The sequence below is a fragment of the Cucumis sativus genome, chromosome 2 (genome assembly GCF_000004075.3).
Source record: "Cucumis sativus cultivar 9930 chromosome 2, Cucumber_9930_V3, whole genome shotgun sequence".
Taxonomy (NCBI): Eukaryota; Viridiplantae; Streptophyta; class Magnoliopsida; order Cucurbitales; family Cucurbitaceae; genus Cucumis; species Cucumis sativus.
In genome coordinates this window covers 11,398,706-11,425,917 of record NC_026656.2, presented here as the reverse complement: position 1 = coordinate 11,425,917, position 27,212 = coordinate 11,398,706, and the positions used below count along the sequence as shown (strand labels likewise).

The following is a 27,212-nucleotide window of genomic DNA, read 5'->3' as shown; positions in this document are numbered from 1 at the left end:
CTATTTATAGAGTTCACTGGTGGGCTTTATGGGCTTAAACCTGGTTGATCCATGGACCAGACTCATGGACCAGACTCATGGACTTAACCATATGGATTTAGGTTATATTTAGTCTTTGGGCTCAATTAAGCTTATTTTTTAGCTTAATTGAACTTAGTCTAAGTAAATAATATTTAATTGAACCAAAATGATTAACTTAATCCAACGATTAAGATGAAAACACGTGGTATTATTAGAATGGCCAAATTTATGTTTCTTTTTCAATTCTTTAATTTGGGGCACATGTCAATTTTAATTAGTCCTAAATTTAATTATTTGTACTTTTCATCATTAACTTAATAAATGATGTGGCGATTTGTGATTGGTCTCAAAATTTCTTATTCAACAACGCCATTTTTCGAATAACTCCGATTTGAAAAATAATATCATAACTTAGCTTGTGCATTAATTAACTATTTGTTTTCATAAAGGGACATTGTTTGTTCTCAATCTCTCTTGTTTTCAATTGACTTATTGTGCATGGCTTCTTTTTTTCCTCTAAACTTTAAAAAGTATTTGTCACTTTCTACCAAAATATATATATCATTGGTATATATAATATAAATATGAAAACGGATAGATACTACGTTTAAAAAATATTCATATATTTTCAAAAGTTGCATTAATATTTGTTTTAAATGACAAAAATGTTAAAAATATTTATAAAATATCTATAGATAAATTTAGGTTAAATAAATTTTTAAAAAATAAATTTTATTAAATTTATGAAGAAATCAAGACAAAATCAAATTAGACAGTTTAATATTAAATTAAATAACTTTTGAATTCTATAACAAATATTTTAAAAAGTATTTAAACTTTAAATGTATAAGAATTTTTTTTAAAAAGTTCATTGAAAAATTAATTTAACGGCCAGATTTAATTTAAGATTTATTTGAATTCAACTTTCTAAAAGCTTTACCAAATTATTGTCGTACTTTTCTAAAATGTACATTTTTCTCTTTCTTCTTTTCTACATTTATATCTTTCATTGATTCATTATAATTTTTTTTTAATTATTTTTGTTGCTCCATGGAACAACAATCCTTTCTTTAAAAAGGAGAGAAAAAAATAGAATGTTTAGATAAGAAGAAAATTGATAATATTTTATGCTTAAGAGCAAAAATGGTAATTTATTCGATCGTAATGATTACTTAAAAAAAATGTATAAAATTTCACTTCGTATTTAAAGAAAATAAGAAAAATTATTTTACAAAAAATCTATGATGATTTGGTAAATTAAATATACAAAATTTTTGTATTGGAGTTAAAATATGAATTTAGAAGAAAAATTAATAATTTATTTGTACGTAACAATTACTTAAAAAATGTTGAAAATGAATCTTACATCTAAAGAAATTTTTGAATTTTATTTTATAAAAAATAAAAAAATTTGATACGAAATTTGTATATTAGATTTAAAATATAAAACTATATTTGAACTCTGGTTGAAAGAAGAATGACAAACATAGTTACTACTAAACTGCTACAAATGTTAAACATTAATTGGTTTTGTTATAAAGTTGAGAGAAACTGAGCCCCTATACCTATACTAAATCCATGGTGATCATAAACTTTTTTAAGTAACTCTTTTCCAAAAATACAATTTCATAACACAAATTTTATTATAACACTAATTCTTCCATAATTCAATCTTTTATATATATGGATGTCCTCTCGAACGAAGAAAGGGTTACTAAACAAAAAAAATCGTTTGAAAGAAAGAAAAGAAAGCGCGAAAGAACAACCACCCCTCAAAAAGAGATTTTTTCATTTCTATTTTCCTTTAATTTTGTGATGCGAACAGACGTTTTAAATTTTTGATATGAAGGAATTGAAACCGCGTCTGTCCTCTCGCAATCATCACCTTGGCTTTTCTGTCATTTCTTCACAATTAATCCTCGTTGTTCTCCATTTAATTCAGTTTTTTCCTCTCTTCACTCTCCCCATTTTCATACCCACTTCCCATAATCCCGTGAGTTTTCTTCCTCTTCCTCCTCCTCCTCTTTTTTCAACTCAATTCACCTAAACCCATTTTCTTATTTTCCCTCAATTTCTCATTCTGGGATTCTACGTTATTGATACCATTTGATTCTTGAATTGAATGTTGTAACAATCCGACCTTCCGTTTTTCTTCTTCTTCTGTTTTGCAGTTCTTGTAACGATGAATCCTCAATACCCAGTTAAGGAGGAGGATTGGGGGCCAAGCTCGTCGGAGTTTGGCGGCGGTTATGGCTTACCGCCGACGCCGCAGCCGATGGAGGGTCTTAACGATGTTAGTCCACCGCCATTTCTGATCAAGACATTTGATATTGTGGATGATCCTCTTACCGATCACATCATCTCTTGGGGCAGGGGAGGAATCAGCTTTATTGTATGGGATCCCAAGGCCTTCTCTGCTAATTTGCTTCCTCGGTTCTTCAAGCATAACAACTTCTCAAGCTTCATCCGGCAGCTCAACACTTACGTAAGTTTCAAAATATCTTCAATATTGCTTATAAGATCTAAATTTAATTTATAGATAGAATGATTAGAGGTTCTTTAGGTTCTAAAGTTTGTGGTATATTATTATAAGTTTTTTTTTTTTCAGTATTTTGTGTGGTTTTTCTAGTTTTGTGAATTCTGGTTTAGAGTTTCTTTAGTTGGGCTGGGAATTTTTGAAAAGGAATTATGATTCCAGGGTTTTAGGAAGATTAATCCAGAGAGATGGGAGTTCGCAAATGAAGGTTTCTTGAGAGGCCAAAAGCATCTCCTTAGAACTATTAAGAGAAGAAAACCACCAACCACTGACCATTTGCCTTCCGAACAAGAACCCAGTGCTTGTGTCGAAATCGGTCGTTTTGGACTTGATGTCGAACTCGACCGTTTGAAACGGGACAAGCAAGTGGTGATGATGGAACTAGTTAAGCTAAGGCGTGAGCAGCAAAATACAAGAGCTTACATACAAGCAATGGAACAAAAGCTGCAAGGGACAGAGATGAAACAGCGACAGATGATGAAATTCTTAGCAAGAGCAATGCAGAATCCAGACTTTGTTCACCAATTAATCCAGCAGAAAAAGAAAAGGGACATTGAAGAAGCTTCAACAAAGAAGAGGAGAAGGCCTATTGACCAAGGACCAGCAAGCAGCTCCAGAAGCAGTGAAGAAGAAAGCATCTCAAACATTAAGATTGAGCCTATAGAATTTTGTGGATATGAAGTATCTGAACTTGAAGCACTTGCTTTGGAAATGCAAGGATTAGGGAGGGCAGTTAAGAAAGAAACCAAAGTAAAGGAAGAGATGCAACAGTCTTCAGAAAATGGAGATGCAGAGTTGGATGAGGGATTTTGGGAAGAGTTTTTCAGTGGAAGAATAGAAGAAGGCGAAAACGACGACATGGTGAAAGCCTTAAGCAATCGCTTCGGCTATTTAGGTTCAATCCCCTAAAGTAAGGTAGCTGGAAAACACAAATCTGACTTGGCCAATTTTGCACTTTGGTTCATTTCAGATCTCCATTTGTTCTAGGTAAGAAAATAATGTTTTTGTTCTCACATTTCAATTTGTTAAAGACCCGTTTGGTAACTGTTTGATTTTTGATTTAAAAAATTAAGCCTATAAACACTTACTAACATTTTGTTACCTACTCTTTACCAAAAGATTTTGACTAAGAATTCAATTAAAAAACTTGACAAAGATAAAGTTAGTTCGTAAGAAAAGAAAATAGGCTTAATTTTCAAAAACAAAAAACGAAATGATGATCAAACGGGCCATAATAACATTAAATCAAACATTCCTTCAAAACCCATTATTATCTTCTGATTTGTCTGGAATTAACAGGATGGGAAATCTTGGCAAGCACAGTATTAAAAGGGAAACTGTCTTTTCCTCTCTTTTCTCTCTCTCTCTCTTTTTCATTTTCCCACAACAAATCTCCCTTCTTATTTATTTTTCTCCTGGCTATATTAAGTTGCAGGCAAATTTAGGTGGAGAAGGACAATGGTAGCCACTGAATGTAAAATGAAGGTGTGTTTCTCATTGAAAACCCATTACTGCAATATGTTTTTTTGTGAATTTTGTAGGGATAAAAAGAAGAGTAATTTGTGGCCAGAAATAGAGGAAAGTTGCAGCAGAAGAAGCCAAAATGGAAGGGGGACCCAAGTTGGTTTTTTTCTCTTTAAGCAGTTGGTAGTTAAAAAGTGTGGGTCGGTCTGATTCTTTGTTTGTTTTTGCGTTGTCCATTTGTGAGAGTTGCTTTGAAATGGTCGGTGTTGAGCTTGAGTTTTCATTGTCATCCCACTTGAAAAAAATCCCAGATATTTCTCCCATTACCTTTCACTACCTTACAATCATATGCAAACGGTACTCATTGGTCATCCCATTACCCTTTTCTTTCTTTTCTTTTTTAATTGTCTTATGATGCTTCATGTATTAAAAGAATAAGCTCTGCGAGTATTATTGGGGCATTAATGGGTATTTAATTCATATGCCGATGTACATTACACATGAGTTTCTTTAGTGATATTTTGAGTTTTGTAAATTGTGATTTAGATTAGTTTGTTGTTTAAAATTTAATGTGTTTCTTGTTAGTCCAAAATTTTATTAAAAAAGAGAATGAAAGAAAAAAAGAAAAACAAAAAAGCAAGTCACTTAAGATCCTTCATCATGTGTTAGAACAGTGGAAGCTCCACAATCGGTAAATTTTAATATAATGATAAAAATAAATGTCCAAAATAGTTCCTATACTTTGGATTGTATTTCAATTTTAGTTTTTGCAATTTCATTTGATTAATATTAATTCATATAATTTTAATGAATCTTAAATTAAATTAAATGCTTACCTTAAATTTAGCATGTTGGACTTATTTTTAATCAAAGTTAATTTAATAATAATCACAACTTTCACGGGATACTTTTTAAATATAAAAAAATGGGTCAAATTATTTACAAGTTTAAAATTTAGTCATAGAAACTGATTGAACTTTGTCACTTATACAACATGATCTATTGGTGATAGACTTCTATCATTCATAGAATTTGACAAATTTTGCTATATTTGTAATTTTTTAAAAATATTGTTATATACTTAATTATTTTGAATTTAATTGCTAAATTTACAACTATCCAAAATATTAATTTAAGATTGAATGAAATTGCGTAGATTCAAATTAGACATTTAAAAAACACTGTTGAAAAACTTCATTAAGTTGTTGAACATGTGTGTTTTTATTTTAAGGAGTTTTTAGTAAAAAAATGTTGACAAATTTAAAATAATATCTTTTAATTTAATTATTCTCAAATTGAAAGATAAAATATAAAACAAAATTATATAACTAAAAAACGAGTAAATCTGAAATTAACTAACAAAATCGACATTAACATTGCTCTCTATGCATAACACCATATTTGTAAAGAATTAGGATGTATTGAAAAACCAAAATGTGATAACTTTGTCTACATTATGTCAGAGTTCATGATTGAACCAAACATGTTAATGTTAAGTTTTATTCCTTGAGAGATGAAATGAACAAGAAGACAGTGAAACTGAATAAGATTGCATCTGAAAGTAATCTTGTTGATATTTTGACAAAGTCTTTTTCAGACTTGAAATTTATTTATTTTGTGAACTGCCTTAATGTAGGAGGGTAGGCTTGCTAGGAGGCCAAAGTTGAGGGTTAGGTGACTTAAGTGGGACTATACAACCAATGGTGTAAAGACAAGGAGAAGGCGGCCAAAGAGTGTTAGTAGGCTAGGATTTGAGCTGAACCTCTCAAGTCAGTTTAGTGGGGACACATGACCATTTAAGGTTAAGCATCAACTCAATTAAGTAGGTAATTAAGTAGGTGGTGGCAAAACAATTCCGTGCAAAGAAGTCGACAAATAGACTAATTTCAATAGAAGAGTTCTTTCAATTGCCTCCTCCAAACTTCATGTTTTTGGTGTTAAATGAAAGATATTTTAGTGTAGTTTATGTGGGTTGGCTGCTGAGAGAAGAGGTGAGTTGAAGTGGTTGCTGAAAACTTGGAAGAAATTATGTATTGTTCAGATTTTGGTTCAATTCGAGCAGTACTTGAAGTTTTTAGCATAACTAGAGTTCTATGTGGAATTTTAAACTGGAGTTTAAGATAAGCTAGTCAAGAGGAAAAGAAACATGTTTGTAGAAGGAAAATTTTCAAGTTGATTAAATGGATTTTAAGTTATTCAAGTCAGAAGTGAATTCTGGAATCTTTGAATAAAGAAACAGCTTCAAGCCATGAACAAGCAAGTAAAGAAAACATTGGGGAATTGGGTGAGGAGTCTTAAGCATTGGTGATCAACATGTTGAGAGGTTAGCATACGTAGGATTGGCAGCCAAAAGCGACCACACAACCAAGGGATTTTCATCCTGCATTTAGTGTTATGCAGCTGAGGGTGTGTGCAGGACAAGGCACGCGGCCTGGGACTTCAGCACACAATAGAGCCTTTATGAGGTCAATGGACGTGGATAGGTGGCTAGGCTAGTGTATGGTATTCGAGCAAGGCAGAACATGGCAAAGTAAGGAGCACGCAACAAAGCATGCGCCACTCTGGTGTGGGGCTTGCAACATGGTGTGTGAGGTTAGCATGTGTGTTGGCAAGGTCCTCTTAAGGCCTGTGCATGTGCAACCACGCACGCCCACCAACCAAGCCCAGCGAGTTGAGAATGAGGCTTTGAGGTTTTTGATGACATTTTTTAGACTTCTAAGTTAAATTTGAAAATTTTCTAAGATCCAATGGATTAATTAAAGAATTAAATTCTTTTTATTTTAAGTCAAGAAGAAGTGGGACAAGTTTACCGACCTAAGAGAAATAAGTTAAAGCAAGCTACGAGTGTGACAAAATGATTTTTAAAGTTTATTTTTTAGTTATTAAGTATGTTTTCTCTGTTTTTTCTAAGATTTGGTACAACTCATGCATAACAAAAGATAAGGTACTTGAGAAAGATGATAGGTCTTTGGATGACCTACTTTGATATGCAATAGTTTTTGGGCCACATGTCGGAGTGTTTAGCCCTTTAGGGTAGTAATTACTATGTACACATAGAGAGATTTTCATTGTTGGTGTTGAGTTTACTACACCAACAATGAAACGTTGGTGTAGTATTATTAGAGAAATGAGGAAAGTTTTACTGGATTTATTTAAAATTGTTTTTAGTAAGCTTTTTTTTTTTATATTTAAAGTACTTTTATAAGCATGCTTTTATCATTTACTTAAAGTTAGTCATTCATTAGGCTTCTAGCTTACATTTTCAAAATGTTTTTCACATTCTAGGTAGTAATTGTGATCCTGAAGCTTGATTATAGCCGTCAAACGACTATTTCTGTTGTCTATACTCTCTTTTATTATTGTACTGTTGGTCCACATACATTTCATGTTGAATTAGTCTGTTAAGTTAGGATTTAAGTTTGTGTTTGTATCTTAAGAAACTCCTTAATAGTCATATGATGTATATAATACACTATGTGATATGTTTTTATTTATGAGTTGATGCATGATATATTCGTTTTATCATAAGTTAAGAGTTAGTAAGTTTAGTAAAAATGTTAGTAAATGTCGTAAGTGTAAGATAATGCTTGTTGACTTTACACTCTCTCTTGGGCTAAAGAGAGTGGATCTAGGAGGAGGGTGTGACGGAGTCACCATCACCTCCCCATTTCCTTTTCTAATAACCACCCCAAAATTAAAACCTAAACAGATTCATATACCAACAAAATCAACATTTAATTTTACTCTCCCCTCATCAGCAATGAAAAGCATCTAAAAAGTGCTTCGGATTTAGAATTTATATTGCTAATTCATGTAATTTAATATGATTAAATTATTTATTTTCAAGAGTTTGAATCACATGAATAAATTGAAATTAACCGAATGAAATTCTTTTCACAACATTGTGCTCTACAAAACCAACCATGTAGACAGGAGTAAGAAAATTTGACAAAAAAAGGGAGTTTTGGAGATGCACAAGTGCCCAATGATGCCTCGTTGGAACTCGGTCAACACTTTTTCTCCATAGCATCTTTTCGGGAAACGTTGTGGTGCTACCTCGGAGCATCATGGTGCCTCCCTAAAGCATATATCGTGGTGCTTCGACAAAATTTTGTTTTAAACACACCTCACAGTTAGCATCTAGAAGATTATCAAGGAGTGGACATTATTTGACCTATATAAGAGAGGAAGTTACTCTGGAAGAGTGCTATCGTCGAGGAACAATCTTCAAAACTCGAAAATGAAGGTTTGGAGGACTATAGGTCGTGACACAATGATCGTAAAAGAAGACTTTTCCTTCTCCATTCTTCCTTGCTTGTACTCATAAGATGAAATCTTGTATTAGAACTATTGCCTTGCTGAACATGAGTAACTAAACCTTGAATTTTAGGGTGTTGTTCAATGCTGTACTTTGAATTGAATATTGGGATTATGAGTTATTTTATGGTGATTGAATTTATATTCTTTTATGCTTAATCAATTGGTTATGTGGATTATGATCAATTCCTTATTAGATTAACGAGTGGTAAACTAGATCTAAAGAACTGAACTATTATTTTTTAGTACATGAAAATAACGATAATAGGGGTCATTGTTGATGAAGTACCTTAATGCAACATTTATGTGATTACTAGAAAGAAATTTACTATGATTTATGCATGCATGCTTGGAATAAGTTGCACTTGACAAAGGTAATCTTGACATTAGACTTCTAGATCTCCATTCAATTTATAAATTGATTCAGTTGTCAATATCAATCAAGAATTTCTCGATAGAGCAACACCTTGGATTTGTTTTTTGATTAGACAAATTTATTAATTTGTTTTAGTACTTCTTTTAATTTCCACAACAATCACTCACATTATTTCTCCAACGACGGCTACCCACCCGAACGCCACTATACATTCAAACCCACCACCGAACCGATAACTACCGAACAAAAGAAAAACTCGAAACTTTAGGCATACACAAAGGAGCACAATATTCGTCAATCCACTTAACTTTCTATACAAAAAGGGCAATAGGTGATTTAACCAAAAAACTTTGTTCCTGTCCTCCCACAGTCCAAGAAATAATATCAAATTGTAAGAAATCATCATTCGAGAGCTTCTTTGTTAATTAAACTAACAGATCATAGGTATGGAGAGGAACAAGGATCTTGTCAAGAATACAAAGGTAAGCAACTCTTCCACGAATGCACAACATGAAAACACTTGAAAAGAACGTGAAAATCATATTAAAACTATTTTCTACAACTATCACAAAAATTCGAATTCACCATTTCTCTCTTGTATAAGTTGACATTATATTAGAGAGTAGAATAGAATGAAATAATTTCCACAAAAATAATTTAAGTTTTGAAGTCAACTTAGATATCCAAACCTTTCTCCACCATAACAAGGAAGAAGAGCTCCCTGAGGAAGAAAAGAATGCTAGAATCGAAGCTAAAAATAGATGTAGTAGGCATACACCGCTAAAAATAATAGAGTAATCTCCATTACTATAAAAAAAAAAATTTAATAACAAAATTTTAGTTGCACAACTAATTTTGGTAAAGTTTGTTTATAACAATACAAGAATGTGTCACAAAATATTATTATTATCCATACGTCCTAAATACGTTTTTAATTTGCTGTCACTAAAAGAAATTATAGCACTACAATTATAACATTAATAACTAAATAAAGGAATTAATAACACTACAATTATGTAATTAATAATTAAATAGTTTTAGCAACAAAGTTAGACGTTGCTAAAATTTTAGCAAATTTTTCCATTTTTTTTTTATAATTTCCCTCCAACCTTTGAAAAGGATTTATTAAATATATTTTTATTTTTATTTCTTCATACTCTCTACCATCTCCACGAGAAAAACCCACCCAAAATCTCCAACCTCAACCTTCTCCATCTCCACCGTCCGGCCACACCAAAGAAACTATTTTCTCACCGGCGGCGACCCACAACCCGTTTTGGCCGGCCACTGAAGGAGACGCGTTTCGACGTTTCGGCACTCTGTTTCTCTCTGTCTCTCTATCAAACGCGTTTCGGACCACTCAGAAGGAAGAACGTTTTGGCCGGCACGCTTGACGGCGACGCGTGGCTGACGGACTCGAATCTCTAGTTTCACGCGAATGAACTTGAACTTATCAGCTCCCCACCCGAACTCGAAATTCAACTTCTGCAACTCCAATACACTCCACGAGGCTAGCGAACAGTGTCCATTGCACTTTTGGGTGTTCAAATTCCTAATTCTTTAGAGGTATCAACTTTAACGATATTGATGATTGATGTTTAGATATTATATCGTGATGACTGATTTAAGAAGGGGGAGGTGGTTTAATCTTGAGCAAGACCGAATTCATCATATTCACTTCCTTTCTTAATTTTCAAATGAAACAAAAGCACAAACTGAAGAGCCAAAAGACATGTTTGACACTGTTTATGTGTATATAACAATTTCTAAGAGTCCAAAACATTCTCATTATATGCATTTGGACTAAATTATAAAATCCACAACACAGCAAACTAGCTTTGCTAATAAATTTACACCCCATAATCGCAATTCATAAATTTTCGTAGAAGGGTGAAAGTCCTCTCGAACATCCACCGTTCTTTGCTGTAGCATAAGGACTATATTATGTATAAATGTTGATTTTGAATTCGCCTTTCCGAGTTCACAAGCGCCAGTCTTTTGCTTCCACAGTGGCAGCAACTACACAGTATTTAGTTAGATGTACAATTTTGTGTAGGTAAACAAATGCAATTGGCTGGCTTCACCTCTTCAAACTACAAAGACTTCTGCTGAGGGGCTTTGAAGTAAATGGAAAAACAAAGTTGTTGATCCATCATCAAATGACCTGAGATCCCCGGGTTAACCAACGCCCTACACAATGGACATGTCCGTTCCCTCTCAAACCTGCACATAGCACCAACCAGTCCAAAATCGGTATTGAAGTGAACAATATATTAAGAACACTAAAGGTAGGTAAGTTGGCATTTTTTGCCCCCATTCTCCTTCCCTTGGACGTTTTAGTTCCGAAGTCTTGGTTAATAAAAGTAGGACAAAAAATGGAAGTTTTATTTGAAATCTCGTTTGGAACTAGATAACAAGACTCAAAAATCAAAATACCAAGTAATTTGAAGTACACCCTCTAAGTTCGCTCATGATTAAACCACCCCAATGTTGGATTGCCTTCTCCTTTTTTTACGTAGCTTGAAGTGTCTACTTACATTATTCAGTTTGCATTTAGAAGAAAGCAATGGATGTGTGGATCTTGAATTTGAAATGAACTTCCTTATTTCTTGTGGATAGGCACAAAACATCTCACATAAAATGCACATATGATTTCTATTACTTCAAAAACATCTCTCTCTATCTATATCTTATGGAATAAGAACAATTCTTAGTCAAAACTCTCTCTTTCTCTCTATCACAAGGAATTAGACCCATTATTTTTCTCCCTTTTTCCCACCTTTTTTCATTACGTGGGTTGATTCGAACTTCAAAGACAATAATTATTATTATTATTTGATGGTGGGTAAGTTTGACTTAATTCTATATTAGAGTAACGGAGACCAATTTTTCTCATGCTTCTTCCATATCATTTTACTTTGTTCATCTCTCTTACTAGGTTTCTTTTACTTTGTTCCCATTTCTATCTATGTTTTTCATCCCTCTTTATGCCTTTTAACTTTTGAGGTCTCCATTTTTCTTTTCTCAAATATCATAGTAGGTCTCCCTTCTCTCTCTCTGAGTTCTTCCTTTTTTTTTTATCTCTTTTAAAAAACTTTCCCCCTATCTTCCTTTAATTGTTATAATTCCACTTCTCTCAAAGATTTGTTTAATAAGTCTTGATTTGTTAAGGATCCTGTCACTCTTTTGCACAGGACAAACTCATGAAAGATCTAAGCATTGAGAAATGGTTGGCATCAGGAATCTTACATCCTGTTACAATGCATAACCTTCATGATCCTTCTTTTGTTCCTAATAATACTCTTCGTCATTTATTGTTATTGGGGTAGTTTTCTAAGAATTGAATTGTAGGTGATATTTTGTGGCAATTGTAGACAATTGTAGGCAATTGTTATTTGACTTTTCATCCATTATTTGTGTGATATTTTACAATTTACATATGACTTTGATTCTAATACCTGAATTTCTAACTTAGGTACTTTAAGCGTTGTACTTATTATGGATCGATGTTGGATAAATTTAAGAGATCGAGCTTCTAATGAATATTCTGATGGTGTTGCTAACTTTATCGAAATTGCAACTAAATATTTAGACGAAGAGGGAAGAACAAGATGTCCTTGTTCAAATTGTCTGAACAACAATTGGAATATATTAGATGTCGTAGAATGTCATTTGTATTAATATGGTATGTCCCCGACTTATAGGCGATGGACATTCCATGGAGATACAGTTGATCTTTCTCCATTTTTGAGATCTAAGTCGAGGTTTCTAGGTGCAACATTTTCCAATTTAAGTGAACATAGAGAAGAGAATGTAAATCTTAGAGAAAACATTGAAGCTAGAGATACTATGGATGATGAGATGCTAGAGATGATTCATGATCTACATGGGCCACTTTTCGAAGAAACTAAAAGAAAATCAAACGAGCAAGATGAGTCCGATAAAATAAGTGGAATATTTCCTGAAATAGAAGAAGAGTTATATCCGGGATATCTAAAGTTCACTTCGTTTAATTTTTTAGTGAAACTTATGCACATTAGGGTGCTTAATTGTTGGAGCAACAAATCCTTTGATATGTTGCGTGAATCATTAAAAAAAGCCTTTCCAGATGGTGTGAAACTACATGCCTCCTATTATGAGTCTAAGAAAAGACTACGTGATCGTTGGGAACGAGAAAACTTTAAGAGTAGATCTGAAGAAAATACCAAGGCATGATCTAAACTTCTATTCACTCATCGAGGTGGAACTACAACATTTATACGCCATAAGCAGAAAAAGGTATGACACTTGTTTTTATATTGTACTTATAAATACTTTTCATACTTATTATTTTGGTTGTAATGTGTAGAAAGAAGAAGGTAAGTAAGTGAGATTGAATTATTCCAACTCATGCATTCCAATGAGATGAAGGGGTGGATGAATGAGGCTAAAACGAAATATTTAAGTAAAATTGTGTGTCCATTGTTGAAAATTTTCTTAGCCTAGAACACATTGATACTATTACGTAATTATGGTGTAGGATGAAATGATGGAATTAAAAACCACCTCATCACAATAAGGGAGTGAACCTCTTATGGAAAGAGAAATATGTGAACAAGTATTGGGTAAGCGGTCGGAGCATGTGAAAGGACAAGATTGGGGACCAAGACCCAAGAATACTAGAAATGAAACAATTCAACAAAGCACAAAAGAAACAAATGCGAAGATCGCACACTTGCAAAGAATGGTTGAATCGCTTCTAGCTACAATTGAAGCGATTTTAAGAAGGTTACATGTCAAGAAGCTACCTTCGAACAAAGTTTAGAACAATCAAATGATAGTCAACATATAGTTTTTTCAACTTAATTAGTTTGATATAAAGTGTCAGATTAGAGTAATATATACAAACATTATATATTATGAATTAATATCTATTCTACAGTTATGGTAATTGTAGATTCGTTCTTGTGATGATTTTGGTGTTTTGTGATTAGAATATTATGGAGTGTCATTTTGATTTTGATGGTTGTGATTAGAATAGTTGAAAGATGTGGCAAAAATTAAATGACAAGAATAGACTTAATGTCACGTTTTGATGAGTTAGTCCAAAATAATAATTTATTATAAAAAAGGATTAGTGATATTCATTTGTTTTTCTTTTCCTATCATCCCTACAAAATGAAAATTCAATTTCATTTAAAAGTGTAAATTTTTTTAACATTTTGCTCACTTTATAAGCATGGTTGGAAAGAACATGAAAAATCTTTTTATAATGAAGTTGTATCGACAAAAATAATTTTGATGCAAAAAAATGAATCAACCATAAATTTCATTTTACAAGGAGACTCGTCAGAGTGTCTGTATGACAAAAGAAGGTAAGCACGCATGTGGAGTCTAGCCATACGCACTCTGAGGCTCTAGTCACTCTTGTGCTTATGAGCTGGACAATAGAGAAAATAGTAAAGTATTTAGGCATACCTTCGACCAATGACCTTGGTCATTTATATAGTATATATGGTCGTAGCTGATGCACAAACTCATAATTTCCCTTCTTAAATTTATAGAACCATTGAGTTAATAATCAATGAGTAGTTAAATTATCACTATAACAAACCTATGAATGCTCTCAACGCTCCTTTCTTGACCCTCGTTCGTTTGTACGATTTCACATCCAATAGCTTAGAGGTTATCCTCCGTGGGCCCTTTAATTAAGCTCTCTTTGGTATTGCTATAAGAGTTTTCTCCTTATTGGTCATTCTCCTCTTGCAAGCTTTTTTTAGGAGGCTAGGCTTTCTCTAACGGGTCTTCCTCTTGTGAGTTTCTCTTAGAAAGCTAGACTCTCCCTTGTAGGTGCTCCTCCTTTTGTGAACTTCTCTTAGGAAGCTAGACTCTTATGTTTTATTGAGCTCCTCTCTTACGCTTCGTTAAGCTTTTCTTGAGCTTCTAGACTCCTATGAGCTTACTTTTGTTGAACTTGTCTTATGGGTCTCAGTGAGCTCTCTCTCATATAGATGTTCATCTTGATGTCTCTCTTAGGCTCTTTTGAGCTCCTCTTCGATCCTACCTCATGGGTCTCATTGAGTTGTTTAAGCTCTCCTCCATGTAGTGCTCTTAAGCTCTCTCCTAGACTCTTATGAGCTCCTCTCCTAGACTTCTATGAGCTCATGGGTGCTCCCAAGAGTGCTTTTTAAGCTCCCTCCTACGCTCCTATATGAGGTAACCTCATGAGTCCAATAGCTCTCTCTAAGCTTGCTTAGGTTTTTCCACGAGTTTTCCTCGTGGGTCAACGAAGCTCTCTCTAAGCTCACTTAAGCTCTCATATGGGTTAACTTAAGTTGGCTAAAATTTGGCCACAATAGATATGATAAAAATTATTATTGTGCAAGAAAACTGAACAATCGCTAACATCACTGAATTTGATCGCTAACACACGATTGCTAAGTTTTTGTTTAGCAATTTTGTTTTAGCCATGTCGTCATCGATACAACTCGTTTTTTCTTCTATAAATTGTCGCTCGTTTTGATATGTTTTTTCGTGTTCATTCCAATCATGCCATGTAAACTAAAAGAAACTTAGAAAAGACTTGACTTTAATACTCTTAAAACTAAAGTTTATCCAAGTTTAGATGTTGTAGTGATCCATTATGTGGTGAGCAATTACAAGGGGTCTAAGAAAATTACATAGGAAAGCATCATGAAATGAATGAGTACTCAATTAAAAATGTCTTGTTATAAGATGGGGCTTTTGGAATTGTACCAAGTGGATCATGAGGAGTTAAGACTGGACAAACTTGAACCTCTACTAAGAGAATGGTGACAGAGAGATTGGGAGGAGATGGAGAAGAAATGAATGCCAACTCATTAAAAAATGACACATCAATTAAGTCATTCAGTTTCTGGCACATCATTTCTTACAACGTACAGTTAAATAGTTTAGAGAACCATTCCAAACCTTAAAATCTAAATTCTCTCTATAGACCAAATATTTGTAAGAGTAGAAAAAATGTCTAACTATTTATCGAAATAGAAAAAAACACTAATAGACTTCCACCTTCGTTAAATGATAAAACTTCTATTAGCTTCATTGACATCTATCTAACTCGTAAGAAATGTAGAAAATTTTGCTATAACTTATAAATAATTTGATCTATTTTTCTATTTTGACCCAACTTTAAAGATGAAAGTATATTTTGTGCAAATCTAATAAGTTTGAAGTGGATAATTTATAATGGCAAATTTAATATTAAAATTAAAAAGTATATGTATGTACATATTAAAAAATAAAAAGTGTAAATTTAAATAATATTTATATCCCAATAAAAATAAAAAAATCAAAACTGAAATAACATATTCGTATAAATTAAAGCAATAAAAACATAATAGACAGAAACTACTTTTTAAAATTCAATTTCAATTTTAGAAACATCTTTCAAATTTTGAAATAAGAAATTATAAAATTTATGGTACAAATTTATTTCTTAAAATAATAAAGAAATAGAAGACATCAAATTTGTTAAAGAAAGAGAGAGAGTATATAAAAAAAAAACTTCAATTCCATGTTTTTAATGGCAAAGGTAAATTGTCATCACAAGAATGAGTTTCAGTTTAGATCAAACTTTAACTTTTAAAACAATAATGGAGAAAAAAGTTGAATAATAAACAATTGGCAACAATTAGTTTCCCAATACACAAAATATGGGAAATCACATCATGAACTTACAAAGAGAAAGGAGAAAAGAAAAGAAAAGAATGTTCAATGAATTTGATAATTTTTAGTCTTCAATGGTAGAATTTTGGAACCACACACCAAAATTTCTACAAAGGAAATTGGAAAAGTAAAAGTTTTCCTTTTGATGCATTGTTTTTTCCAACCTAAGATCATAATTTAGTGTAAAGCATGGAGCAACTTTTCCAAAAGGGGTTGTGACATATATTAATTAATGCATACACTAATTAGTTTGTACAAACAACATTAAGGTATAGAAACTTTAGGAAAAATGGAAATTAAAATCACAATTTGAAGCATGAGGGTACTAACAATTATACTTACTTTTTTAAAAAAAACAATTACGCCCTAATTAAAAGAACATAACGAAATTAATAATATATAAATTAAAGTGAAAAAGCTCCAAACCAGAAAAAAAAAAACGATTAGAAAAACTACCGTATGATAAGATTACTACCATCGCAGAAAGATCTCTCCCCTTATCCTAACTTTAAAGAAAACACTCTCCCAACGTTATACCATTTACATTATTGAAATTCCTATAACAAACTAAGAGTTCGTATGGATTGATTTAAAAACAAAATGTTCATTTTCTTTTTGGAAATGAGTTTAAAATTTAAACATTTAATGATTGATTAGACTTTTTTATAAAGTATTTATACGTGAATTTGGTTTTTAAAGATTTCTCCAAAATAAATTATTTTATAAATAATTTTTTTAAAATACATTATTTTAATTTGCTAAACACTATCATTTTTTTCAGAATAGTTTTTTTTTTTACAATTAAACACTTTAGAATCTTAACCAAAAACACTGTTTCATAAATTGGAAAGTTTAGAAACCAAATGAATAAATTCTTTTTATATTGTTTGAAGCATCACTTTTGTGGTTAAGTTAGTAAGTAGGTGATTATTAGTACACAAGTTCGAAGTTGAGTAGGTACATTAATTCTATTTTAGTTCAGATTATAAGTGTTAACGTGTCTCTCTATACCATCTCGTTTCACCTACGCCTACATATTTGGTCCTCAACTAAGAGCCAATTTGGCTGAACCCACCATGTAGGTTGTTTCGTCGGTTTGGTTTAAACTGAGCCGAGCCGTTTCAGTACATGTAAATCTTTCTTCGATTGAGGGCGATTCAATTTCAATTTTCTTTAACAATTGAGCTAAGTCAAGTTGTTTACAATCCTAATAGGTTGAATAGAAAATGTATTACGTCTACATTACTTTTAATTAGTAAATTATACTTTCAATATGTTATTGAACTACAAAAAGTACACATTAATTTTTTAAAATTTTCAATTATGTTAAATCTATCCTCAAACTTTAACAAGTGTCAAATGAGCTCTTGAATTTTCAAAGTGGTTTGAATATCTAATAGCTATCTAAAAAGTATACATTGGTTTAAATTTAATTTTAGTACAAACTCCACCACTCTTACTACAAAATACAACACTAAGATAATCAAAACGAAAATGATTATATGTGGAGAATATTTGGAGAGAGTCACTGTATAAAGGCATTCCTAGACACACACACTTATGATGTCATACTTATGATGACATACTTGATTATTTAAAAGTATATAAATTTAAATTTGGTTTAGTTATTTATCAATTCATGAATACCCAATGGAAAACATTTGGCTACCAAAACAGTAAAAAGTAAAAACCACAAAACATGATGGAAGAAAAAGACTAATTTGCAATATCAATGAAATAGTGTTTTCAACTAATAAACAGTACTGAAGTGGTTGGATCATATTTGATCAAAACCCAACTTGGAGATGAGGAATGAAGAACTTTTTGCAACAGAATATTTTTGATAACTTCAATAGAAATATTGATTTGGGGATTGGATCTTAGCATCATCACATAATCTCAACCAACCAAATGAACCAAAAACAGTATAGAAAGAAACAGAATGTCAATGTCAGTGTCAAAAACAATAAATGCAAAACAATTTGGATCCATGTGGTTCTTCTTCATAAGAATGGATTTATCAGTCCCATTTTTTTATCCTATCATTATCAGTATATAATAAACAAATGCATCTCCACCAGATAGGTTGTTTCGAGTAGGATTAAAGTAAAAGATTATATTATTAAGAGTCCATGTTGACACTTTGACATTATTAATTAAGTTTAAACTTTAAAGTCCATTATTGAGGCTCAACAGAAAGAGGGATCCATCCCCCTTTTGCTATAAATAAGGGGTATCCTATAATAATGTACTTTAAGAAGGCTAAGAAACAATGATTTCAATCCATTCAACATTAAAAGTACAATACCCCTCCTCGTTTTTTATGTGAGAAATTCTCTTTCACCCCTTTACGTCTAAATTTTCAATAAATGATTTTGATGATAATTATTGACAATTTTACTCTTTTCATGTAGGAGGGAATAGAATTTTTTTTTAAAATATTTAAAAAATATAGCAAAATATTAGACTCCATCAACGATAAACCCTGATAGAAGTTTATCAACGAGTCATGCATCCATTGTCATATGAATACATATCTATTGAAACACTCTCTCATATGAATACATCAACAGGTCATGGTAAAATTCAATAGAAATGTATTCATATGACAACATCATAGTAAATATCATAAATTTCATCAAAGTGGTCAAAAATATAAGAAAAATGTCTACCATTGTGTATAAATCACAAGAGATGTTACATATAACTGCATATATCATAAAAGTAAATACAAAAACAAACATCACTTACGTAAGATAAACAACTAAATATGTATACATATGTACATTTATTCATTTGTTTGCATCCAAACACTTTCCATCTCTCCCTATCTTCATCTTGTACAGAACTCGTGTCATCGATTGGATGAACAACCAATAAAAGAACCACATTAGAAGCTTCATCTCGTGCCCCATGTTGGAAGCTTCTTCTTACGCCATGCCATCCATTTGCAACCTCCCGCCAAGGAGAAAGAGAAGGAGGAAGAAGAAGAAAGGATAGGAAGGAGAGAAGAAAGAAGAAACGATAGGATTTTAAAGTTTTTTTCTACTTTAATATGCAACATCAATGGGGGCACGAAGCCCTATGATTATGCATAGGAGAGACATAATCAAAACATTAGGTTTCTCTTGTTATATATATACATTAGTTAGTTTTTTTATCTGCAGAGTTAAGGCCTAAATTATAAATAGTCACTTACATTAGTGAAAGAAAAATGAAATATACAAGACCTTAACGTAATATAACTCTTATTTTAAGATCTTTTATGTTAAAATCCCCTTCGGTTTTTATGAGTTGGGCCCCTGAAAATATCTGTCAGAACAGGTAGTGTACATAGTAAGATGAAATGGTAGAAAGATGAAAATGTTAAAAGAATCATGGAGATAATTTTTGAGATCGAAGAGCAAGTTTTTAGGATCTTTTCATAAACCTTCAAAATATATTTTTTGGAGTGTGCAAACCAAAGAGAATGATGCTCTTGGACTGCACCCAAGTCTAAAACCAAGTGGATCTTTTTTTCTTTCAACATCCCCCATCCATATACTTGTCATAACACATCGTATCGGTATCTTTTGAGTAAAAGAGGCTTTTAACCTTTGCTCGTTCAGTGCTATTTCCCAATTGTTCAATAGTTTTTAGTCATCATTAAGCCTAATATGCCTTCGCCTTGCGTCCTCAATTCCATACCTTTGATCCATAATCATCTCCTAGCCTTAGTTCACATGTTCTTGCCTATAAGTTACTTAGCACTCAAATGTTGTACATTTACTGTCAGTCCAAGTTGTTTGATGAGATTAGTCAATTTAATATTTAAGAGGATATTTAGGACATGGAGTTGGTTATTATCCTCAGTGGTTAGAATATTTTGTATTTGGGATACACATTACTATAATCTAGATAGAAAATGGTAAACACTATTAACCGAAAGAAATTTCAAATAGTATTATTTTAGTTAATTGTATGTTATATATAGTTGTAAACACCACTATTGGATTAGTAACCTCAAATATAGCCCATCCCACCAACTTCAACTGAGGTTGAAGGCTCACGGACATAAAAGAGAAAAAAGGGTATAGATCTCACTCACCACTAAGAAAATACCCAACAAGAAATATATAAAACAGAAACCAACAAAGTAGAGAGAGAGAGAGAGAGAGAGAGAGAGAGAGAGAGAGAGAGAGTCACATGCATGATTTGGCTGGTTTAAGATGCTCTGAGTCTTTCTTTCTCCGAAAGTTTGTTAGAAGCCATGCACATGGTCCCCAAGAGACACTGCTCCCTTCGTGTTCTGTTTTCTTGATCTTTTTCTGTTTCATATGCAAGACTTTTACGATAAGAGACATAGAAAGAGAGAGAGAGAGCTGCATAAAGTGAAAAACAAAAAAAGAAAAAAAAAGTCATCGAGTAAAATTTTAGAGCTACTCACTACCTTGTCTGCTGGTGAATCGCGTGGGGCTTCACAATATTCAATTTTGTCTTACCTTTGGACCACTCTCAACCTGCCATCTGGTTCTTCTCTTTTGTTCATTATTTAGTTTATCATATTCATCACCTTTTTTTCCAAACCTTACAATAACATAATTCAACAACAAAAATTGAGACAATGCTTTACTTTCTTCCTCTATTTATATCCCTTCATCTTCCTTCAAATTATAATACACTCTCTCTCTTTTTCTCTCCCTCTCATTTTGCCGTGAATCACCAGCAGTTGAAGCTGCCAGCATGATCTAAACTTCTTCTTGCTCTTCACACAAGCCAAGGAAAGATCAGATCATATGGTAGCTTCACCTTTTGATGGTATCACGAGAAAATTTAACTAAACCCCTCATTCCAATATTCCTCTTCTTCTTTCTATTATTGAAGCCTAACCCACTTTCTATTTTCTCATTCCAACCCTACCAAATGGCTCCTTGGCTGCAAAGCTTCAATTTTACTAGTTTAAACCACTACCCCATTACTTCTTTCTTACAGAGTTCAATTTATTTTAGCAAATTCTTCTACATTAATCAGCCATTTATGGGCAAACACTTTTCACTTCTTTTTTTCATTTTTTTATCGACTTATCTCACAGGATCCTTGCAACATTTGGATACCACGCAGGATGTTAAATCTTTAGTAAACTGAGGCTCTTTTCATTACTTCTAGTTGTGTTTCATCCAACTCACTTTTAACAACTTCCTGTATAGGAAAAAGGACACTTTTTTTTCTCTCTTGTCTTGCAGGTTGGCTTAATTTGATCGTGTCATGGATAGTAATATACATATTTCTAGAAAGGGTTTGTGGGAGAGAGGAACGGAGATTCTTGAGATTTGACTAGAAATGGGGGTAGGAAGCAATCTGCACTTGCAAATCCAAGTGGAATAAATGCTTGGCTCTCTGTTGTGGGAATCTCTCGACTGATGTTATTGTTAGGGTTTTGAGTGACAGAATTTCTCTTATCCAAAGAGGTTTTGGTGCTTTTGAGATCTTGTTCAATGTTCTCTATGCTTATTGCTTTGAAGTTCTACTCACCTTTTATTTATTATTTTTCTCTAAAATATGATGCATACATACGAAATTTTTAATCGAATTGGAATCAAGAATTCGGTTCATTAATTTATTTTCATGAAATTGGAGGCATTATTACTCCACATCTTATCTATCATCTAAAAAGTTGAAAGCCCCTGAGGGATGGTGATTCGAATACTTTATACTAATAGGTTATTTCTGTTTTATTCGGTGAAAGCACTAAAAAAATATAAATGAATACTGTTTCCATGTTGTTGGGGGGATTTTATATTCCATTATTCCCAAACATGAACAGTTGTAAATGTTTGTAATTTTAGGCTTTGTCTGAATGAAGGACTCGAGAAAACCTATGTTCCACTTTTGAACAGTATACAGCTATAATTGTTGGGTTGGCCTCCAACCATAGCATTTTCAGTCTTGCTTTAATAAGGGCAACTCACCTTTTCATCCCATTTCCTCCATCTTTTTTTTTTCTCAGTATTAGTCTTAATCATGTTTGATTATCTGCAAAATAGAAAATTAAATTCAAAGGGGATGAAATCTATCCCTCTAAGAAACAAGGGAAGTAATCCAAAATTACATGTTAACTTTGCAGTTCAAAGTTGAATTTATGTTTGATAACAGCGTCTGAATTTATTACTTCCACAGGTAGGTAAACTTAGGCCAATGAAACCTATCTTTTGTATTGGGATTTAAATTTTACAAAGTGTGAACCTATAATGCAGCATAAATCCCGTTTTCTATAATTCCTTTTTTGATATATACAAACAACTACTTTCTTTGAGAAAAAAACATAAAAGAATACAAGGAGGTACAAAACAAATCAAGCCCACACGGCCCCAAAGACCCTAGAGAAAAGTATTCCAACTAAGTAAAATATTGTCTTGGAAATAATTACAAAACAACTTTGAAATTGAAGCTCAAAGAGAAAGTTGAAACCTCACCAAGGACCAAACCATACTAGGGTCTCTCTCCACACCATGAAACTTGACAGAAGTCACATATCTTACGTATTGACACTTCTAGAGAAGGGGGTCCAGGTTTTCCCTGCCTTCCATAAAAGAATACAGCACCAAGGGCCTAATAACGAAGACATCTTTCTCAAAAGCCTATCCGTCGTGTTCACACTCCCAAGCAAAACTTGTCAGAAAAAGAACTTGACTTTTTTTGAAATCTTATTCTCCATAAAACATCAAAGACTGACTCAACAACAAAAGAGAGATCGAGTAAAAACCAAAAGAAAGACTTAAATAAACCAAAAGAAAGACAAATAATTCATCTATGGTACAATCCAAAATTGTATTGTGCCAATCTAGGTTTCTTCTTGATCTCAAAATTCAGTCTTAATCCCATTAAACCTGTGCTAATTAATTAAAAAAAACAACAATAAACTGATACAAACCTACCCAAATCAACTAACTAAAGACAAACTATTGTTCTAATTAATTGTCAACTAATTCCCTTCATCATTCATCGTGATGTGCACTCCGTCTGTAAAAGAAATCGTCCTTCAATTAAGTGTAAAACTCAAAATAACAAAGCTTTTATGCCAATTGAGAGTGGTTGAACCCAGTCCAGAAGTTTCCTTGAAGATCGTTCCAAATCCAAAGTGGTAATGAGACAACCTTCCAAATTAATGCAACAAATTCCATTCAAACTCTTAAACTTTATCATTATAATATTTCCATTAATTTTCAGCAAACCAATCAACTAACTAACCAGGTTGAGTACAGCTTGACAAATCAGAATATATACCTTCAATCAAGACAAATATTTGAATCATCTCATTCTCACATTTGTCGAAGAACAAAACCTCACAAACGATGACAGAGTTAGTTTTCATCATGGCATTCAAGTGGTTCGTTTAATAGGGACTAAAGTCCTTGAAACTATCAAAATCGACAAAATCCAGATGGGGAGGTCTGAATTGACTAAGTCTTGGGGAGTTAGGAGAATGTATCATGGTATTTGAGTGTTCATAGGTGGATTTGTCTCTCTGAATCTTAAGTGTAATGTTTCTTTCTCAATGATTGTTTACAAGGAGCCTTTGATTTTGGGCATTTCTTTTCATAAAGCACATTTCTGTTCTAAACTCAAAAGTTTGGTTTTTCATTAAAAGGAGAAAAAGAAAGGAAAAAATCCACATCATATTTAGATAACAAGTACATTCTTTTCCCACAAAATTGTGCCTAGACTATTGTCTTTTTACAAATATATCTCGTTTACTTAGTATCTTCATACATATATCTTGTAACTTCAAAATGAATTTCTATTTCCCTGAATTCCAACCAATCTGCAACAAAATCTACAATTACCCAAATAACTATGGTACTTATTGGGTTATTCAAGCAAATCATTTTCATCATACTCACACTATAGTCACACTGATTTAATCACAGCTGCCACAAAGGATCAGAACCAAATTATGCATTGAGAAGCTGCTCTAATTGGCTGCTTTGTTTGTCATTCTTTTAATGACGATTGACGAAAAACAGGGGTTCAGTGTACCTCAGCTTAGCCAAGCCCATTTGGTAACCATTAATTTTTTTCCTTTTTTTTTCTTAAACACTCGTTTTTCCACTAAGTTTTTTGCTTTGATATCTACTTTAACAATGTTTTAAAGAAATCAAGTCAAATTCTGAAAACTAAAAAACATAATACTTAGACTCCATTCGGTAACCATTTTATTTCCATGTCTTAAAATGATTTGCATCTTTCTTAAATACAATGGTTGAATTCTTAGCCAAATTCCAAAAATAAAAACTATTTTTTGAAAGCTATTTTTTAGTTTTCAAATTTTCACTTGGTTTTAAATTATTGGTATAATGTAGATAACAAAGGAAGAAAGTTGGAGGTGTAAGTAGTGTTTTTAGGCTTAATATTAAAAAACAAAATGGTTACCAAACAAAGTCCTAATAACTTGTTTTTGTTTTTGAACTTCGGCTAAGAATTTAACTCACATAAGGAAGATGAAAATCATGAAAAGAAATTGAGAGAAACAAGGTTTAATTTTCAGGGGGAAAAATGTGCACACACATACCAAATCGGACCCTATATAAAGATTTCAGCTCGAAGGATTAGTTTTCAAGTAGCGCTGAACCAGCACTAGATAAAAAAAGCCTAGTTCAAGGTGTTAGGCTTGATCATTAATTTTTATTCATGCGAGCCAATCCAACACCTTGGTTATTTTAATATAAATTCGAAAGAAAATAGTATGGCAGGAACTGAAAACTCATGATTCCTACTTTGATAAATACTACTGATCCTAAGAGTTTAACATTCAAGTTATGAGGCCAGGTAAACTCAGTCTTTCATATTTATATTTTAACAAATTAACATGCAGATTGATGGGCATAGGCTGCTTTGATCAGTTGATCTTGATCCTACTCGATGAACTACATTAGGTAGAGGACATCAAAAGCCATGAAGAAATGGAAAACCATACTAAGGAAAACAAAATATTCCAATAGAAGAAGACTCTTCTAATTCATCGTATTCAATAGATTTTCTTTCCAAGTACAGACTGGCTTTTTACAGCCTTATAAAGAAATGGGAAGAAAAAACTGTAGAATTCCAAGAAAACTTAACAAATTAATTAAAGTAGAATACTAAATAAATTTGACTAAACATAAGATAGTACATCAATTATGCAAATTTACATTTAAAACAAAACTCTAATACTATTCCCTACAAAATATTCACTTAACCAACAAGAAATAAATGTTTGTGAACCATGGAATTACCAAGAAACTGACCCGGATTTGTGGATCAGGAACAAGTATGGCCGTACGAACATATATTTCCAATTATAAAGTAGAAGCAAGGAACTTGCCTGTACATGAACACGTAGAACAATTCAATTATATTGTTTTCAATAAGCAATGCTATACCAGTTGATAAATGCATCAAAATCTTCAATATGTGGTTCTACATTTGATCATGAAAATAGAGTCAAACCACAATGTGATTTATCAAGAAACTTAGTTTGCATTAAATGCTATTCTATTTGAACTAATCAACTAAAGAATTAGACAATATACCTCTAAATTCTCCATCTTCGATTGTAACTTTGAACCAATACTTACTCGTTCACTGATCAGGCCCATCGAAAAATTCCGAATCACCATCACCAACACCAATTCCAGAAAAAAGAAATAGTTGTCTAGAATAATTCACTAGATCGATAATTCGTCTCCCCAAGACCAACTCCAGAGAGGTTTCTTCTAATGTCAATTAAAGGGATAACAAAATCATTATTAGCTATTGAAGGCTAACAAACCCACATCTTCACTTACTTCTCTGTTAACTTCCTCCCCCCTACAACTCTAGCTTCCATAAATGGTTTATAACACTTCTCCTTCGCAAAACCAACACACTTCTCCTTAGCGACAGCCAAACAAGCCTCCATTTCCAGCTCTTCGCACTGCTCCCTCTCCTTCAAATCCAACCCTTTCTTCGACCGTAACAAAAATCCCCACCAGGGCGGCTTGCACTTGTTGGAAGCAGTTATTGAGCAACCGATTCTGGCCCCGACCTCGCATTGTTCGATAATCTTGGACTCGCATGCTCTGAAAGCAGATTCCCAAGCTTGGCGATCCCTAAATGCAAGCAAGTATGGACCTGCGGAGGGATTTTCAGATTGACTAGCTCGAACGGGGCCACGAAGAAGAGGAATTGGGCGTTGGAAGGTGATAATTGTGGAAGAGGATGAGTATTCGTGGGGATTATGAGGTTGCGAGGGCTCCATCGTCGGAGAGTTCACGAAGCTCATCGTCACCATCGACGTTGTGAAACCGAAAAGGGAAATACTATATTAATATTATTAAAATAAACAATATATAGGAAAATTGCAAAAATAAATTAAAAAAATTATTTTCTGTGTATGGCAAATTTGGCAAATATAATCGTAAATTTGGCAAATATAATCGTAATTAATTAGAAGGTGACGTGTTTTTAAATTAATTTTTAAAACTAATATATATAATTATGAAAATTTTCAAATTCTCCACTAATATTCAAAAGGGTTGAATTTGATCAATGTTGTGTTACTGAAAGATTGGTTTCAATTTTGTCTTATTTATAGCCAAAGGGTTAGATGCAAAGTGATGGATAACATGGTGTCTAAACCTGAGACATATGGATAAAGTTAACATATAGAGTTATGTTTCGACACACGTGGGACGAGAAATATTACATCTATGTTTCGACACACGTGGGACGAGAAATATTACAAGGATGTAATAGTTACTATAAGCATTATTTCAAAACTTCTCATTTGCTACATTTTTACTATTTAACATTCAT

General features: G+C 32.6%; 2 protein-coding genes and 1 long non-coding RNA gene across 10 annotated transcripts; 2 read left to right on the top strand and 1 right to left on the bottom strand.

Annotated features, from left to right (window-relative positions):
* Window positions 1-1,786: 1,786 nt before the first annotated feature.
* LOC101212281 (heat stress transcription factor A-7a) lies at window positions 1,787-4,556 on the top strand. Of its 4 annotated transcripts, none has more exons than XR_004214668.1 (4): window positions 1,787-2,014; window positions 2,193-2,506; window positions 2,720-3,544; window positions 3,987-4,556. XR_004214668.1 is itself a non-coding variant. In XM_031881420.1 (3 exons), exons 2-3 carry the CDS (start codon window positions 2,204-2,206, stop codon window positions 3,464-3,466), a joined length of 1,050 nt encoding a protein of 349 aa, XP_031737280.1. In that variant the 5' UTR covers window positions 1,787-2,014; window positions 2,193-2,203; the 3' UTR covers window positions 3,467-4,556. The 4 variants fall into 4 exon arrangements, 1 of the variants encoding a protein (XP_031737280.1); XR_004214666.1 differs by having other exon boundaries at window positions 1,788-2,014; window positions 3,857-4,556; XR_004214667.1 differs by having other exon boundaries at window positions 1,787-2,506; window positions 3,857-4,556.
* Window positions 4,557-9,861: 5,305 nt separating this feature from the next.
* On the top strand, window positions 9,862-13,714 carry LOC116401996. Its single transcript, XR_004214346.1, has 3 exons — window positions 9,862-10,280; window positions 10,771-12,992; window positions 13,234-13,714. It is a non-coding gene; the product is annotated as an uncharacterized LOC116401996 (long non-coding RNA).
* A 5,340-nt stretch (window positions 13,715-19,054) lies between these two features.
* LOC101205543 lies at window positions 19,055-26,741 on the bottom strand. Of its 5 annotated transcripts, XR_004214531.1 has the most exons (4): window positions 25,949-26,741; window positions 25,664-25,740; window positions 20,830-22,412; window positions 19,055-20,707 (listed from the first exon to the last, which is right to left on the bottom strand). XR_004214531.1 is itself a non-coding variant. In XM_031881057.1 (3 exons), exons 1-3 carry the CDS (start codon window positions 26,033-26,035, stop codon window positions 23,419-23,421), a joined length of 279 nt encoding a protein of 92 aa, XP_031736917.1. In that variant the 5' UTR covers window positions 26,036-26,200; the 3' UTR covers window positions 22,522-23,418. The 5 variants fall into 5 exon arrangements, 1 of the variants encoding a protein (XP_031736917.1); XR_004214533.1 differs by lacking the exon at window positions 20,830-22,412; XR_004214532.1 differs by lacking the exons at window positions 19,055-20,707; window positions 20,830-22,412 and adding an exon at window positions 22,522-23,533.
* Between the last annotated feature and the right edge of the window lie 471 nt (window positions 26,742-27,212).

Coding starts and splice junctions, on each gene's coding strand:
- LOC101212281 (XM_031881420.1), top strand. CDS start 2,204: ATGAATCCTCAATACCCAGTTAAGGAGGAGGATTGGGGGCCAAGCTCG. Junction 2,507..2,719: donor TCCGGCAGCTCAACACTTAC/GTAAGTTTCAAA, acceptor TTATGATTCCAG/GGTTTTAGGAAGATTAATCC.
- LOC101205543 (XM_031881057.1), bottom strand. CDS start 26,035: ATGGTGATTCGGAATTTTTCGATGGGCCTGATCAGTGAACGAGTAAGT. Junction 25,741..25,948: donor CGAAGATGGAGAATTTAGAG/GTATATTGTCTA, acceptor GTTCATGTACAG/GCAAGTTCCTTGCTTCTACT. Junction 23,534..25,663: donor TTCCTGATCCACAAATCCGG/GTCAGTTTCTTG, acceptor TTAATTTGGAAG/GTTGTCTCATTACCACTTTG.